At 40.3% G+C, this 15,107-nt stretch overlaps 1 protein-coding gene across 2 annotated transcripts in view; it reads left to right on the forward strand.

Annotated features, from left to right (window-relative positions):
• Positions 1-15,107, forward strand: part of LOC128643149 (ficolin-1-B-like) — a 114,328-nt gene that overhangs the window by 61,567 nt on the left and 37,654 nt on the right. For both annotated transcript variants that reach the window (XM_053696114.1, XM_053696115.1), the window contains exon 4: positions 894-1,023. In XM_053696114.1, the coding sequence (XP_053552089.1) occupies positions 894-1,023 (130 nt within the window). The remainder of the gene's footprint in view (positions 1-893; positions 1,024-15,107) is intronic.

The raw sequence follows: 15,107 nt of genomic DNA on the forward strand, positions 1-15,107 counted from the left end.
TTACCTGCAAATTTATACAGCAGTGTGCCTCGCCATTAACCCTTTATTTTTAGTTTCTGAATTGTAAACGCTCTAACTCTTCCCACACAATTCCTTTTATGGCTGTATCTATGTTTATTGTTCTTTTGGTAAAGTGCAAAAGTGAATAGGGAGTATCTGCTGGAGCATGCCTAGAAGCTGTGAACTCAGTTGAAATACAATGCCTGTGTCTAAACACTGATAAGAGGGGTGGAGCTAGCTGTTCCAGGCAGCTTAGCAATGTAATTAATTTTGCTTATTTTTGAAAATTATTTTAAAATACTTGCCAGCAATTTTTAAACTATTTTAAATTAATCAGCCCTTTTAGGATATGCACAGATTTCAACCTGTTTTGTGGCACTTTAACTAACCTCCCTCTGTAAACCATACCTCTTCTGTCTCCTTTTCTCCATCCTTCCTCTTACATGGCATAGATTCAGGAATCTCTCTTAACGGTTATTTAATTAATACATTTAATACATTAAAATATAATTATTAATATAATTGTATTATTATGTTTAGAGTGAATATACATAGGACATTCTTGAGTAATATGCCTGTGTTCTCTAGTTTCAGTTTTGTTGTAGTGTGCCCAATGTAGATAAGAGTGCAATTACTAACCAATACATAAATTACATATTTGCTGTTAATGGGTGTACCTTTTTAACTTGTTGCATGTCAATACAGAATATGTAATTTTTCTATATTGCATCTGATTGTTCCTATAATTTTTTGTATTAAGTAAACAATTTAAATGTAACAGTATTCCCCATATTATCCATATATTTTAGTTTAAAAAAGAATAGATCATTGTTGTTTTTACTTTTATATAAAAAAAATCCTTTTTTCACATATATAAGTTTCTTTCATTGTAGGTATTTCAGAGACGTATGGATGGTTCAGTGGATTTTTACAGAGATTGGCATTACTACAAGAGAGGGTTCGGCAATCAGTGGAGTGAATTCTGGTTGGGAAATGACAACATTCATCTGCTCACTTCTAATGGTAAATTTAGCATTTAAAAGGACAGTCAAGTCCAAAATAAACTTTCACGATTCAAATAGGGCATGTAATTTTAAACAACTTTCCCATTTACTTTTATCAACAATGTTGCTTTGTTCTCTTGGTATTCTTAGTTGAAAGCTAAACCTAGGTAGGCTTATATGCTAATTTTTAGACCTTGAAGGCCGCCTCTTATGTGAATGCATTTTGACATTTTTTCAACAATAGAGGGCATTAGTTTATGTGTGTCTTATAGATAACATTGAGCTCACGCACGTGAAGTTACTTAGGAGTAAGCACTGATTGGCTAAAATGCAAGTCTGTCAATAGAACTGAAATAAGGGGCCCGTTTGCAGAGGCTTAGATACAAGATAATCACAGAGCTAAAAAGTGTATTATTACAACTGTGTTGGTTATGCAAAACTGGGGAATTGGTAATAAAGGGAATAACAACAACATTTCTGGTGCTGACTTTCCCTTTAAGTTAAATGGTCCATTATAATAAGTTTTATAACCACAAACAATCACCTAGATTACAAGTTTTGCGTTAACAGGGGTGCGGTGCTAACGAGCAGTTTTCCCTCACTGCTCACTTGCAGACAGTGCTGGTATTACGGGTTTTTACAAACCCGACATTAACTGCAAAAAAGTGAGCGAAGAGCAAAATTTAGCTCCACATCTCACCTCAATACCAGCGCTGCTTATGGTAGCGGTGAGCAGGTAAAACGTGCTCGTGCACGATTTCCCCATAGGAATCAATGGGGGAGAGCCGACTGAAAAAAAACCTAACACCTGCAAAAAAGCAGCGTTCAGCTTCTATGTCTACACCTAACACCCTAACATGAACCCCGAGTCTAAACACCCCTAATCTTACACTTATTAACCTCTAATCTGCCGCCCCCGACATCACTAACACCTGCATTATATTATTAACCCCTAATCTGCCGCTTTGGACACTGCCGCCACCTACATTATAGTTATGAACCCCTAATCTGCTGCCCCCAACATCGCCGAACCCTACATTATATTTATTAACCCCTAATCTGCCACCCCCAATGTCGCCGCAAACCTAACTACATTTATTAACCCCTAATCTGCCGCCCATAATGTCGCCACCACTATAATAAAGTTATTAACCCCTAAACCTAAGTCTAACCCTAACCCCCCCAACTTAAATATAATTTAAATAAATCTAAATAAAATTAATACAATTCACTAAATTATTACTATTCAAAACTAAATACTTACCTATAAAATAAACCCTAAGATAGCTACAATATAACAAAATAAAAAAGCCCCCCCAAATAAAAAAGCCCTACCCTACACTAAATTACAAATAGCCCTTAAAAGGGCCTTTTGCGGGGAATTGCCCCAAAGTAATCAGCTCTTTTACCGTTACAAAAAAGTAAAATCCCCCCCAACATTAAAACCCACCACCCACACAACCAACCCTACTCTAAAACCCACCCAATCCCCCCTTAAAAAACCTAACACTAAACCCTTGAACATCACCCTACCGTGAGACGTCTTCACCCAACCGGGCAGAAGTGGTCCTCCAGACGGGCAGAAGTCCTCATCCAAGCCAGGCAGAAGAGGTCCTCCAGACGGGCTGAAGTCTTCATCCAGACGGCATCTTCTATCTTCATCCATCCGGCGCGGAGCGGGTCCATCTTCAAGACATCCGACGCAAGCATCCTCTTCTTTCTTCGTCCAACGACTGAATGAAGGTTCCTTTAAATGACGTCATCCAAGATGGCGTCCCTTCAATTCCCATTTGCTGATAGAATTCTATCAGCCAATCTGAATTAAGGTAGAAAAAATCCTATTGGCTGATGCAATCAGCCAATAGAATTGAGCTTGCATTCTATTGGCTGATTGGAACAGCCAATACAATGCCAGCTCAATCCTATTGGCTGATTGGATCAGCCAATAGGATTGAAGTTCAATCCTATTGGCTGATTGCATTAGCCAATAGGGTTTTTTCTACCTTAATTCCGATTGGCTGATAGAATTCTATCAGCCAATCGGAATTGAAGGGACGCCATCCAGGATGACGTCATTTAAAGGAACCTTCATTCAGTCATCGGACGAAGAAAGAAGAGGATGCTCTGCGTCGGATGTATTGAAGATGGACCCGCTCCGCGCTGGATGGATGAAGATAGAAGATGCCGTCTGGATGAAGACTTCTGCCCGTCTGGAGGACCTCTTCTGCCCGGCTTGGATGAAAACTTCTCCCCGTCTGGAGGACCACTTCTGCCGGTTGGGTGAAGACCTCTCACGGTAAGGTAATCTTCAAGGGGTTAGTGTTAGGTTTTTTTAAGGGTGGATTGGGTGGGTTTTAGAGTAGGGTTGGTTGTGTGGGTGGTGGGTTTTAATGTTGGGGGGGTATTTGTACTTTTTTTTTTACAGGTAAAAGAGCTAATTTATTTGGGGCAATGCCCTGCAAAAGGCCCTTTTAAGGGCTATTTGTAATTTAGTATAGGGTAGGGCTTTTTTTTGGGGGGGGGGGCTTTTTTATTTTGTTAGGGGGATTAGAGTAGATGTAATTAGTTTAAAATTCTTGTAATTATTTTATTATTTTCTGTAATTTAGTGTTTTGTTTTTTTCGTACTTTAGTTATTTTTTAAAATTGTAATTAATTGTATTTAGTTTAGGTAATTAATTTAATTATAGTGTAGTGTTAGGTGTAATTGTAACTTAGTTTAGGTTTTATTTTACAGGTAAATTTGTCTTTATTTTAACTATGTAGTTAATAACTATTTAATAACTATTGTACCTAGTTAAAATAAATACAAAGTTGCCTGTAAATTAAAAATAAACCCTAAGCTAGCTACATTGTAACTATTAGTTATATTGTAGCTAGCTTAGGGTTTATTTTATCGGTAAGTATTTCATTTTAAATAGGAATAATTTAGCTAATTATAGTAATTTTATTTAGATTTTTTGTAATTATATTTAAGTTAGGGGGGGTTAGCGTTAGACTTAGATTTAGGGGTTAATACATTTAATATAGTGGCAGCGACGTTGGGGTCAGCAGATTAGGGGTTAATAAATGTAGGTAGGTGTCGGCGATGTTAGGGCCGTCAGATTAGGGGTTAATAATATTTAACTTGTGTTTGTGATGCGGGAGTGCGGCAGTTTAGGGGTTAATATATTTATTCTAGTGGCGGTGATGTCCGGTTCGGCAGATTAGGGGTTACAAATTTTATTTTAGTGTTTGCGATGTGGGGGGGGGGGGGGGCTCGGTTTAGGGGTTAATAGGTAGTTTATGGGTGTTAGTGTACTTTTTAGCACTTTAGTTAAGAGTTTTATGCTACGGCGTTGTAGTGTAAAACTCTTAACTACTGACTTTAAAATGCGGTACCAGTCTTGACAGGAGAGGGTCTACCGCTCACTTTTGGTTAGACTCGTAATACCGGCGTTATGCAAGTCCCATTGAAAATATAGGATACGCAATTTACGTAAGTGGATTTGCGGTATTTCCGAGTCTGGTCAAAAAAGTGAGTGGTGAGCCTGTCATTTCAAGACTTGTAATAGCAGCGGGCGTTAAAAAGCAGCGTTGGGACCTCTCAACGCTTTTTTTTTTTCCTTTTTAATATTTTATTGAGGTTATGACATAATGCAAAGATTAGATAGACATGCTATGTGTCTATTCAATAACATGTTCGCTGTGATTAAAATATTGAAACAAAGTACATTGTGCAAAGCAATACATATGACTGATTCTCTGTACAATAATGAATAACACAGTAAGATAATAATACACAAGCAAAGTTGTAACCTCTTTTTGAATAATAAGATAGATTATAATGTAAAATAATATAATATAAGCCCCACTCATGTCATCTTGGGCCACTAAGGGACCCTAATATGCATTCATTATCCTTAGAGGGAATGTAATGAACAGTAGAGTTGAATTTAAGAGTTTTTACTCAATTTGTAGGTCATATTGAAAATGGCGAAGGTGCGGCATAGGCAAGATAAGCCACATATTTAACCCTCCTAGTCAAGGAGGTTTATTATAGGGGGGGAGGTGAGTATATAAATATGGTAGGCATTAAACTCAGTCCAGGCACTATATGTTACGAGACCTCAAGGTATAGCGGTATCATGGGTCCAGCCCACAGTAGTGGTGTGGTTATGGTCTCGCTATAAAGCAGCGTTCTACAAATCAACAGCACATACAGCATCAAAATAGTAAATAGTTCACTATAGGTCTTATACTAAAGGAAAGGGATAACCATTAAAACTAGTAAGAGAATAACTAAGATAAACAGTTAATGTCAGAAACAGCACCACCTGTGATAAACTCTGCAGACCCCTGAATAACAAAATATTGTACAGGCATTTAAGACAGTTTAAACATTGTAGAATGTAATATAGCTTGACTGCTCAGGAACCATTAAACCAGATGTGGTTCTTGTGGGACCAGGGTAGTTCTGTAAGGGGTTTACACATCTATAGGAGAGTGACATATTTAAAACACACCGATCTGCCCCAGCCGCAAGCAGACCGGCATATTATGCCAAGGGGTGGCGGGATGCTATTATATAGAGGTCCCCATTCTAAATCTGAGTATTAAACTGTTTTAGACTAACTGAAGCTCTCCAGGGAGCTATTAACAAACAGAGATCCGCCTAGGGACATAAAGTCCTCTGATTATTCAAATTGTTACAGTGAGTAACCAGCTGGAGGTATAAAATATTAGCGATTGTCTGAGATATCTAGTAAACATTAGAAAAAAAAAGATGACTAAACCATACTGGAAAAACTATATTACTAATACTAATAAAAAATATGGGATTTCGTAACTATTTCAGGATTAAAGTAAAGCAGTCTTTTACAGCCAATACAGGCTATCCATCTATATACCTACTCTCTCTGTCAATTTTCAACCCAGATGAGAGGTATGGCTATGACACAGCGTGTCAAAACAGTAAATCTTCTATCCCACGCCAGATCGAGAGGCCGGGTAAAGTCTCTGGGCTGCCATGCTGAGATTCTGGACTTCAGCTATAGGGCTAAACTGGATAAGGCAGTCCGGTGATGAAAAAAGTATCTGCAGCCCAGCCGATTCACCAGTGGATTCCAATAGTTCTGCATAGAATGGGATGGTTGGGATCTGCATTGCCAGCAAAGATTGTAGCCATATTTCTTTCTGGCGTCTGACATGTACTCTAGCTGGAGTCTTTTTGTTTTCCTGCGTCTTGTCTGCTGAACCTGATGCGAGAGCCGACTGGGCTATGGCCATGCTGGTTTCGCTGATCTGCATTAGGTTGTTGTCATGCTGGGCCATGCTCACAGTTGTGGCAGCTGTATTCACAATTACCTGTTCCAAAATAACAGGGGCCGAGTTCTTCACAGATCTGGTCAGAGTGATGTTTGGGCGTTCGGGACCCGTAGCACAAACATGTTTATCTTCAGTTGAAGCAGGCCCAGAATGTGTATATAGCTGAGAAATACAGGAATCCCGGTATTTAAATTGGTCATAAGTCCTTCAAGAGCGACGTGGTGTTCCGTGAGCATACAACTCAGGGTCTCCATAAAGCCGTTAATGCTTTCCATGTTTTATGCATCAGTCGTCAGGGCTATTATATAGAAGGGATAAGCGATAATTGACCTCAGTCCTCAGCATAAGCCCATTGAGTCTGTATAGCCCACTGTCACGAGGGGACAACAATGGCTGCCAAACACGCGATGTGAGGACAAGCCTCTGATCTTAACCTGACAGTGCCGCTCCGCTTGTTAGGTTCAACACTCCTCGTATGTAGGGTAGAATTTATAAGGTTTAGCTGTAGTATAGATGTCGTCCATGCTCAATTATAAAGGTATTAGCACTGGAGCAATATGAATGTGCGACCATTCTCCTCAATGCTGCTTTTTAACCCTAACGCACAACTCGTAATCTAGCCGAATGAGTTTTGCCTGGCAAGTAACCGCAGTGTGACAGTTTTATGGATTACTATTCTAATGATAACAAAATACAGGTTTTTTTTAAGTCATCCTCTCATTTGTTTTGCTTTACATTTCCATTAAACTTATTACTATATGCCCCCGTCCCCATAATTTGCCACTTATTATTTGTTTCAGTTTATATTGACTGATTTTTCCACTTTAATTTCTATTGTTTGTTGTACTCTGATCCCTTCCTTCCCCTAGCTCCTCCCACTGAACCCCAGCCACAGCAGATATAAGTCATTTTTACAGTCTGACTTACATTTGGGTAACAAATAGGGAAAATAAATTATATCCAAAGTTCATGTATATAAAGTGCATACATTTTTAGGGATCAACAACCCTTTCCCTCTCTTACACTCAGGCAAACCATAGCCGTATTCCAACTCTGCATGTAAAAGAGCGATTTCCTACTGTTGAACCAGGAGCTTCTTATAGGCAGATTACCTTGGCACTAGCACAGGATGTGTCCCAGCAGTCACTGATGCTCCGTTATACCCCAAGTCCAAACAACGCCAGACAGCCTCTTTCACCTACTAGCCGATTCCAGCCATTTGCTTGTCGCCCGTCTATGACATGGTTCCTGACGGAAGATCAGATGCCTTGTCTTTCACGCTCATTGGGTAACAGGGGAAATCCAGGGGTGTTCCCAGCGCTGACCACCGCTATATGGGGCAGGATGCTGGTGAAAAAAAACGTAGCAAACAAAGTCCAGCTCCATATAATAAAAACAAGTCTTTTATTAATCCATAGTAAAATCAGGAGTACAGCAAATTAAAAAAGAGAGAGCATAGCTGCTAGGCTTATGTGTTTTGGCAAAAAAGCTGTAATCATAGCTATGATTACGGCTTTTTTGCCGAAACACATAAGCCTAGCAGCTACTCTCTCTTTTTTTTTATTTATTATGGAAAGGTTACATACATCAATCATTAACAAGTACCTTGTATTAGCAACAATGATTTTATAAATTCTGGTTGGTACTGGTATATATGCTTAAGATCACTTTCCCATCTTTATGTTTTCTTTATTATAACAAACAATTTTATAAAAACAGTAACTGTGTTCACACCAACCGATGTGTACTCTTCTCCACAATGGAAATTGTATAGGTCCATATTAGTGTCCTTGTATCGGAGCCTAGGGCCAAGTCTGGCAAACAAGCTGTAAGATCTGTGGTAAAATTTCTTTAAAAGCACATATATGATCAACGAGCTAGTACATTATGTTACTTTAAGGATTAAAACACATAGATTAAAAGAAGAAGGAGGAGAAGAATTGAGAAGGAGAGATAGGAGGAAAGAGGGAGGGGAGGTGGGGGAGGGGGACCGATCCACAATTATATTGTTGTTGTTCCGAGAGTAAGCTAAGCAAGTTCAGTATGTTATACAACATGTAGGGATTCTTCTCATAAAAACTTAATTTCCGGAAAAGAGGTGTGAGAGTTATACTTCAAATGGGCATATTCTTCTAGATCCAAAAGATCATTTACTCTGTCTATCCACATTGTACTGGTGGGAGTCACGAGGGACTTCCAGTGTCTGGCTAGTAATTTGTCTGCGTTAAGGCATGTTTGTAGAAGGCAGTCTTAACCTACAATTAATATTAGGGAGGTCATGAGTAATACAATTCTTGGAGTTAAGGCTATGGCCTCTATTTATCAAGCCGTCAACCGCAAATACGCTGGAATTCCGCAGCATATTTGTGGAGAGGCTGATTCGCCATAGTTATCAAGCCCTACAGACCGGCAAAAGTAGAATCTAGTGACGTAACATAGGATCCGCCGGACTCAGTCCGACACAGATCGATGGTTACGTCACTCCAGATGTTCCGAACGCAAGTTCGGCACAATCTGACTACTTTTGGAAGTTATCAAAGAACAACCAAGTACGCTCGCCACTATTCCGGCCCAGCATACCTGGTTTTCAATCCGCCGCCCTGGAGGCAGTGGATCCCATAGGAATCAATGGGAGTCTGACAGCAGCAAAAGCTCATGTTTGCTGCTGCCCGATATCCCATTGATTCCTATGGGAAATGTCTGCACCTAACACCCTAACATGTACCCCGAGTCTAAACACCCCTAATCTGCCCCCCTACACTGCCGCCACCTACATTATACTTATTAACCCCTAAATCGCCGCTCCCGGACCCCGCCGCAACTAAATACATTTTTTAACCCCTAAACCGCCACTCCCGGACCCCGCCGCAACTAAATAAAGGTATTAACCCCTAAACCACCGCTCACGGACCCCGCCGCCACCTACATTATACATATTAACCCCCCTGCCCCCCTACACCGCCGCCACCTACATTAAACTTATTAACCCCTATCCTGCCCCCCCTACACCTCCGCCACTATATTAAAGTTATTAAACCCTAAACCTAAGTCTAACCCTAACCCCCCTAACTTAAATATAATTTAAATAAATCTAAATAAAATTACTATCATTAACTAAATTATTCCTACTTAAAACTAAATACTTACCTGTAAAATAAACCCTAAGATAGCTACAATATAACTAATAGTTACATTGTAGCTAGCTTAGGGTTTATTTTTATATTACAGGCAACTTTGTATTTATTTTAACTAGGTAGAATAACTCCATAGCTAAAATAAATACAAAATTACCTGTAAAATAAATTCTAACCTAAGTTACAATTACACCTAACACTATACTATAAATAAATAAATTAAATTAATTAAATACAATTACCTAACATTAAATAAAATTAACTAAAATTAACTAAAGTACAAAAAAACCCCCACTAAATTACAGAAAATTAAAAAAATTACAAGAATTTTAAACTAATTACACCTAATCTAAGCCCCCTAATAAAATAAAAAAGCCCCCCAAAATTATAAAATTCCCTACCCTAAACTAAATTACAAATAGCCCTTAAAAGGGCCTTTTGCGGGGCATTGCCCCAAAGTAATCAGATCTTTTACCTGAAAAAAAAAAGAAATACAACCCCCCCAACATTAAAACCCCCCACCCACACACCCAACCCTACTCTAAAACCCACCCAAACCCCCCTTAAAAAAACCTAACACTACCCCCTTGAAGATCACCCTTCCTTGAGCTGTCTTCACCCAGCCGGGCAGAAGTCTTCATCCGATCCGGCCAGAAGTCTTCATCGAATCTGGGCAGAAGAGGTCCTCCAAGTGACAGAAGTCTTCAACCAAGCGGCATCTTCTATCTTCTTCCATCTGACGAGGAGCGGCACCATCTTGAAGACATCCGACGCGGAGCATCCATCGATCCCGACGACTAAACGACGAATGACGGTTCCTTTAAATGACGTCATCCAAGATGGCGTCCCAATAGGATTGAGCTCGCATTCTATTGGCTGTTTCGATCAGCCAATAGAATGAGAGGTCAATCCTATTGGCTGATTGGATCAGCCAATCGGATTGAACTTCAATCCGATTGGCTAATGGCATCAGCCAATCAGATTTTTCCTACCTTAAGTTAGGGGGTGTTAGGGTTAGACTTAGGTTTAGGGGTTAATTCATTTAATATAGTGGCGGTGGTGTAGGGGGGGCAGATTAGGGGTTAATAAATGTAATGTAGGTGGCGGCGGTGTAGGGGGGGCAGGATAGGGGTTAATAAATGTAATGTAGGTGGCGGCGGGCTCCGGGTGCGGCGGTTTAGGGGTTAAACAATTTATTTAGTTGCGGCGGGGTCCGGGATCGGCAGGATAGGGGTTAATAACTTAATGTAGGTGGCGGCGGTATAGGGGCCGGCAGATTAGGGGTTAATAGATATAATGAAGGTGGCAGTGGGGTCCGGGAGCGGCGGTTTAGGGTTAATATATTTATTAGAGTTGCAGCGGGGTCCGGGAGCGGCGGTTTAGGGGTTAATAACTTTATTTAGGTGTGGGGGGTTCTGGGAGCGGCGGTTTAGGGGGTAAAACTGTATAGTATAGTGTGGGTGCTTAGTGACAGGCTAGCAAGAAAGCTGCGAATAAGCTGATGAGCAGCGAGATTGATGACTGTTAGTTAACAACAGTCAGCTGCTCATCGCCCCGTACTTTGTGCACGGCTTTTTGACAGCTTTCTTGATAAATTTGGCGAACGTATTCAGGTCCGCAGCGGCGATGTTAGGCGAGCATATTGGTGCCGGCGAATGCTAGAAAGTCGACAGCTTGATAAATAGAGGCCTATGTCTTGTGAAAAAGTTTCTATAAATGTGATTCTATTGTTTGCCAGAATGGGGTTATTTTGGGGCATTGCTACCAGATATGTATTAGGGAACCGTGATCTCTGCAGCCTCTCCAACAGAGTCATGAGGCTCCCAGATAAATAGAGTGTAAACGTGTAGGAGTTAGATACAACCTCATGAGTACTTTATAGTTTAATTTTAGGATTTTTGGTGATGTAGAGTACTTACACGTATTGCGAAAGATTTTATACCATTCTGGTTTGTTAATATCTAGGTGTAAGTTGTGCTGCCATTTGTCAGTGTATTTTAGTAGTAGTGAGGAGTCTGAAGCCTGTAGGTGTTTACAGGCCAATTATAGTGAGTGTCGGACTGTTAAATTGTTTAGACACAGCATCTCAAACGGGGTTGGGGATCTTAGTAGATCTGTTTTGTGTGGGCAGGATGATATGTAATGTGAGAGTTGTGCATGCTTCAACCAGTTCTTAAGCCTTCCCTCGCTCAAGTTAATACATTTGTCATTGTCCACTAATTTCTCATTTTAGATAAATTTGGCTAGTGGTAGTGTGTGGTCCCATTCACGTAGTCTACAATATTTATTATCCAACCCTCCCACTAGTTCTGCATTCAAGAGAACCAGGAATAGGGGCGAATGTGTATGGGTGATGTTGTTTTTGGCAGAAACCACCGTATTCCAGTTTTGGAAAAAGTGTCTATGCATTTCTAATGTTGTGCACTGGGGGGGTCTCAAATCTCTGGGAACCCAACACACTGCACTGACATTTGGGATCTGTAGTAAATGAGAGTCTAAAGATAACCACGCTTTAGTGTCTAACGATCCATGCCAATCTAAGACTCTTTGTAGAGTAACTACAACATAATAATGTTTTATGTTCGGTAGGCCTAGTCCGCCAGTTTCTTTGGTTCTGTAGAGGGTGCTTTTGTTTATGCATGGTTTGTGTTTGCACAAAGGTGTTGATGGTAGATTGTAATTGAGATATGTACCAGTTAGGGAGAGATATTGGATTGGCTTGGAGTATGTTTGGAAGTTTTGGTAATGTGGTCCTTTTGACCAATTTGATCATTCCTTTTGTGTGGAGTGTAATAAGAGTTTGTAATTTCTCTCGAAAAGGATGGAGGGGCTAGCAGAGAGAGCAATACCTAGGTATTTGGCTGAGTCTTTCTGAAGCTTAAAAGGGCTAATTTTATCTAGTTGCTTAAAGTCATTGGGGATCATTTAAATGTTTAGGATTTCTGATTTCTGTAAATTAATTAAAAAATGTAAGTAGTTACCAAATGTGCGAAGTTCTTCTAAGAGGATAGGGATTGTGCTTTCGGGAGACGTAATTGAGAAAAGGAGGTAATCAACATATAAGGCAATTTTGAAATCATGAGGGACTACTGGGATTCCCTTTATGTTTTGGTTCATTCTAATATAAGAGGCTAGGGCCCCAAGTTATGAAAGTCTGGCGGACCTGATCCGTCAGTTTGGATCAGGTCCGCCAGACTTCGCTGAATACGGCGAGCAATACGCTCGCCGTATTCAGCATTGCACCAGCAGCTCACAAGAGAGGCTGGTGCAACGCCGCCCCCTGCAGACTTGCGGCCAATGGGCCGCCAGCAGGGGGTGTCAATCAACCTGATCGTACTCGATCGGGTTGATTTCCGGCGATGTGTGTCCGCCTGCTCAGAGCAGGCGGACAGGTTATGGAGCAGCGGTCTTTGTGACCGCTGCTTCATAACTGCTGTTTCTGGCGAGCCTGCAGCCTCGCCAGAAACACGAGGCATCAAGCTCCATTCGGAGCTTGATACATATGCCCCTCAGACTTCCATGGACAATATGAATAATATTGGGGATAGAGGACAACCCTGGCGAGTGCCATTTGTAATTTGGAAAGGGTTAGAGAGAATGTTGTTTACTTTAACGCTAGCGGAAGGTGAGGAGTAGAGGCCAAATATTCTAGTTATCATTTTTTTCCAAATTCAAAAGATTCCAGGGTGGCTCTGAGAAAGTTCCAGCTAATGTTGTCGAAAGCTTTCTCTGCATCAATTGTAATAAAGACCGATTTAAATTTGTGATATTTGGCGTAGGAAGCCAGCAGTAGTGCTCTTATGGTTTTGTCCCTCGCCTCTCAACGTGGGACAAAACCAACTTGATCTGTGTGGATTAGGTCTTGTATTATAGAGTTTATTCTCTTGGACATAATTTTGCCTAGAATCTTCAGATCCAAATTTAACAATGAGATTGGTCTATAACTGCCAGTATCCTCAAGATTTCTATCAGGTTTTAAAATAACCTCTATGTGTGCTTCTTGCATTATGGAGGACATTAAGAGATTATCGTCCAGGTAATGAAAGAGTTTTAGGAGATGGGGTGCTAACAGGGTCTTATAATGTTTATAATAAGCATTTTTAAGAATGTCTTGCCTGGGGCTTTTCTTTTGTGGTAATTTATTGCTAGCTTTTAGTATTTCTGTCAAGGATATAGGGTCTTCCAATTTGTCTCTTTGTGCAGAACTCAGTGTCTTCAACTGTGCCCCCTTAATATAATCCCTCATTTGGGTATTATGTGTGGGAGCGGTGTCTTCTGGGAGATTATAAAGCTGTTTATAGTAATTGCTGAATTGGTCTGCTATTTGTTTGCTATCATGCACTAGTGCCCCGTTGCTTTTCTTTAATTTGCATACGTGTGTTTTAACTGTTTTTTCTCTAAGGGCTCTCGCTAAGAACGAGCCTGTGCGATTACCTTTGTGAAAGAACACTTTTCTAAGGTAAAGGACTTTTCTCTGGGCTTCTTTTGTTAGTCGGGAATTTATTTATATCCTGGCTTTGGTGAGTTCTAGTTGAATCTTGGGGTCCTTTGGGTTTTGTTTATGTTGTAGTTCAAGGGAATTTACTTTAGTTGTGCCATTTAGTATGGTATGATTATACATTTTCTTCAGTCTAGCTCTTTGTTTAATGTACTCTCCTCTAACTACAGCTTTGTGCGTTTCCAAAAGGGTGAGAGGTGTTAAAGTGTTGTGCTGGAAATATTCCTGTAGGGTTTGGAGGATTTTGTGTTGTGTGGGGGTATGTCTCAGTAGAGATTCATCTAATCTCCACATGAATGGAGCTGAGGGACTGTCTATCCAATCCAAAGATAAAGTGATAAGTGAATGGTCTGATCAAGCTATAGCGCTTATGTCAGAGTCCCTCACCTGACTCATGCTAAGTTGGTCAATGAATAGGTAATCAATACGGGTATATTGGGACCAAGGGTTAGAGTAGGAGGAGTAATTACGTTGAGTAGGGTGTTGAATCCTCCAGATGTCTACCACACCTGTCTGTTTTAGAAAGTCAAAGACAATATTTGGGGGCCTAGAGGATGGGTTTGGTTTTGTGGATGTGGAGTCTAGCTTGGGGTCTAATATAAGATTAAAGTCCCCACCTATAATCAGGGATCCCTTTCTAGGCTATGGATCGCTTCATAGGAGAATTTAGCACTTTAGTATTTTGTGAGAGAAAATTCAATGTTCTCTTTGACATTTTTGGAATATGAATAAGTCTGTGAGCTGAATTGAAGTCTCTTACCCATTTGTCTCAGGGTGTGGAAGTTTATTGGTTCCCCCCTCCAGAGGAAAAGGGCAGTGGGAAGTTGAAGAAAGATGAGGGCTGGAACTCATAAATGACAGTATGCACTCTGTGTGAACAAATAAACATTAGAACAAGGCAAAAAATAAACAAAACATTAACATACAACAATTTGTTTCCTGAGAAGTAAATAAAACTATAATTTGTAGTATAGCTTGTAAGGTTATAAGGGGTGAACATCAAATTATGTTACTACTCCTGGGGAATTAAGGTCTATAGTTAAACTAGGAGAATGGTTAAATTAAATGGAGAGAACTGGGTAGGCTTATGCTTTCTGCATAAGTTGCAAATCTGAAAAAATACACAGTTCTCCCAGGCAGTGTGGAACTATGGGGCCTATTTATG

This window comes from Bombina bombina, chromosome 12 (assembly GCF_027579735.1).
Source record: "Bombina bombina isolate aBomBom1 chromosome 12, aBomBom1.pri, whole genome shotgun sequence".
Lineage (NCBI taxonomy): Eukaryota > Metazoa > Chordata > Amphibia > Anura > Bombinatoridae > Bombina > Bombina bombina.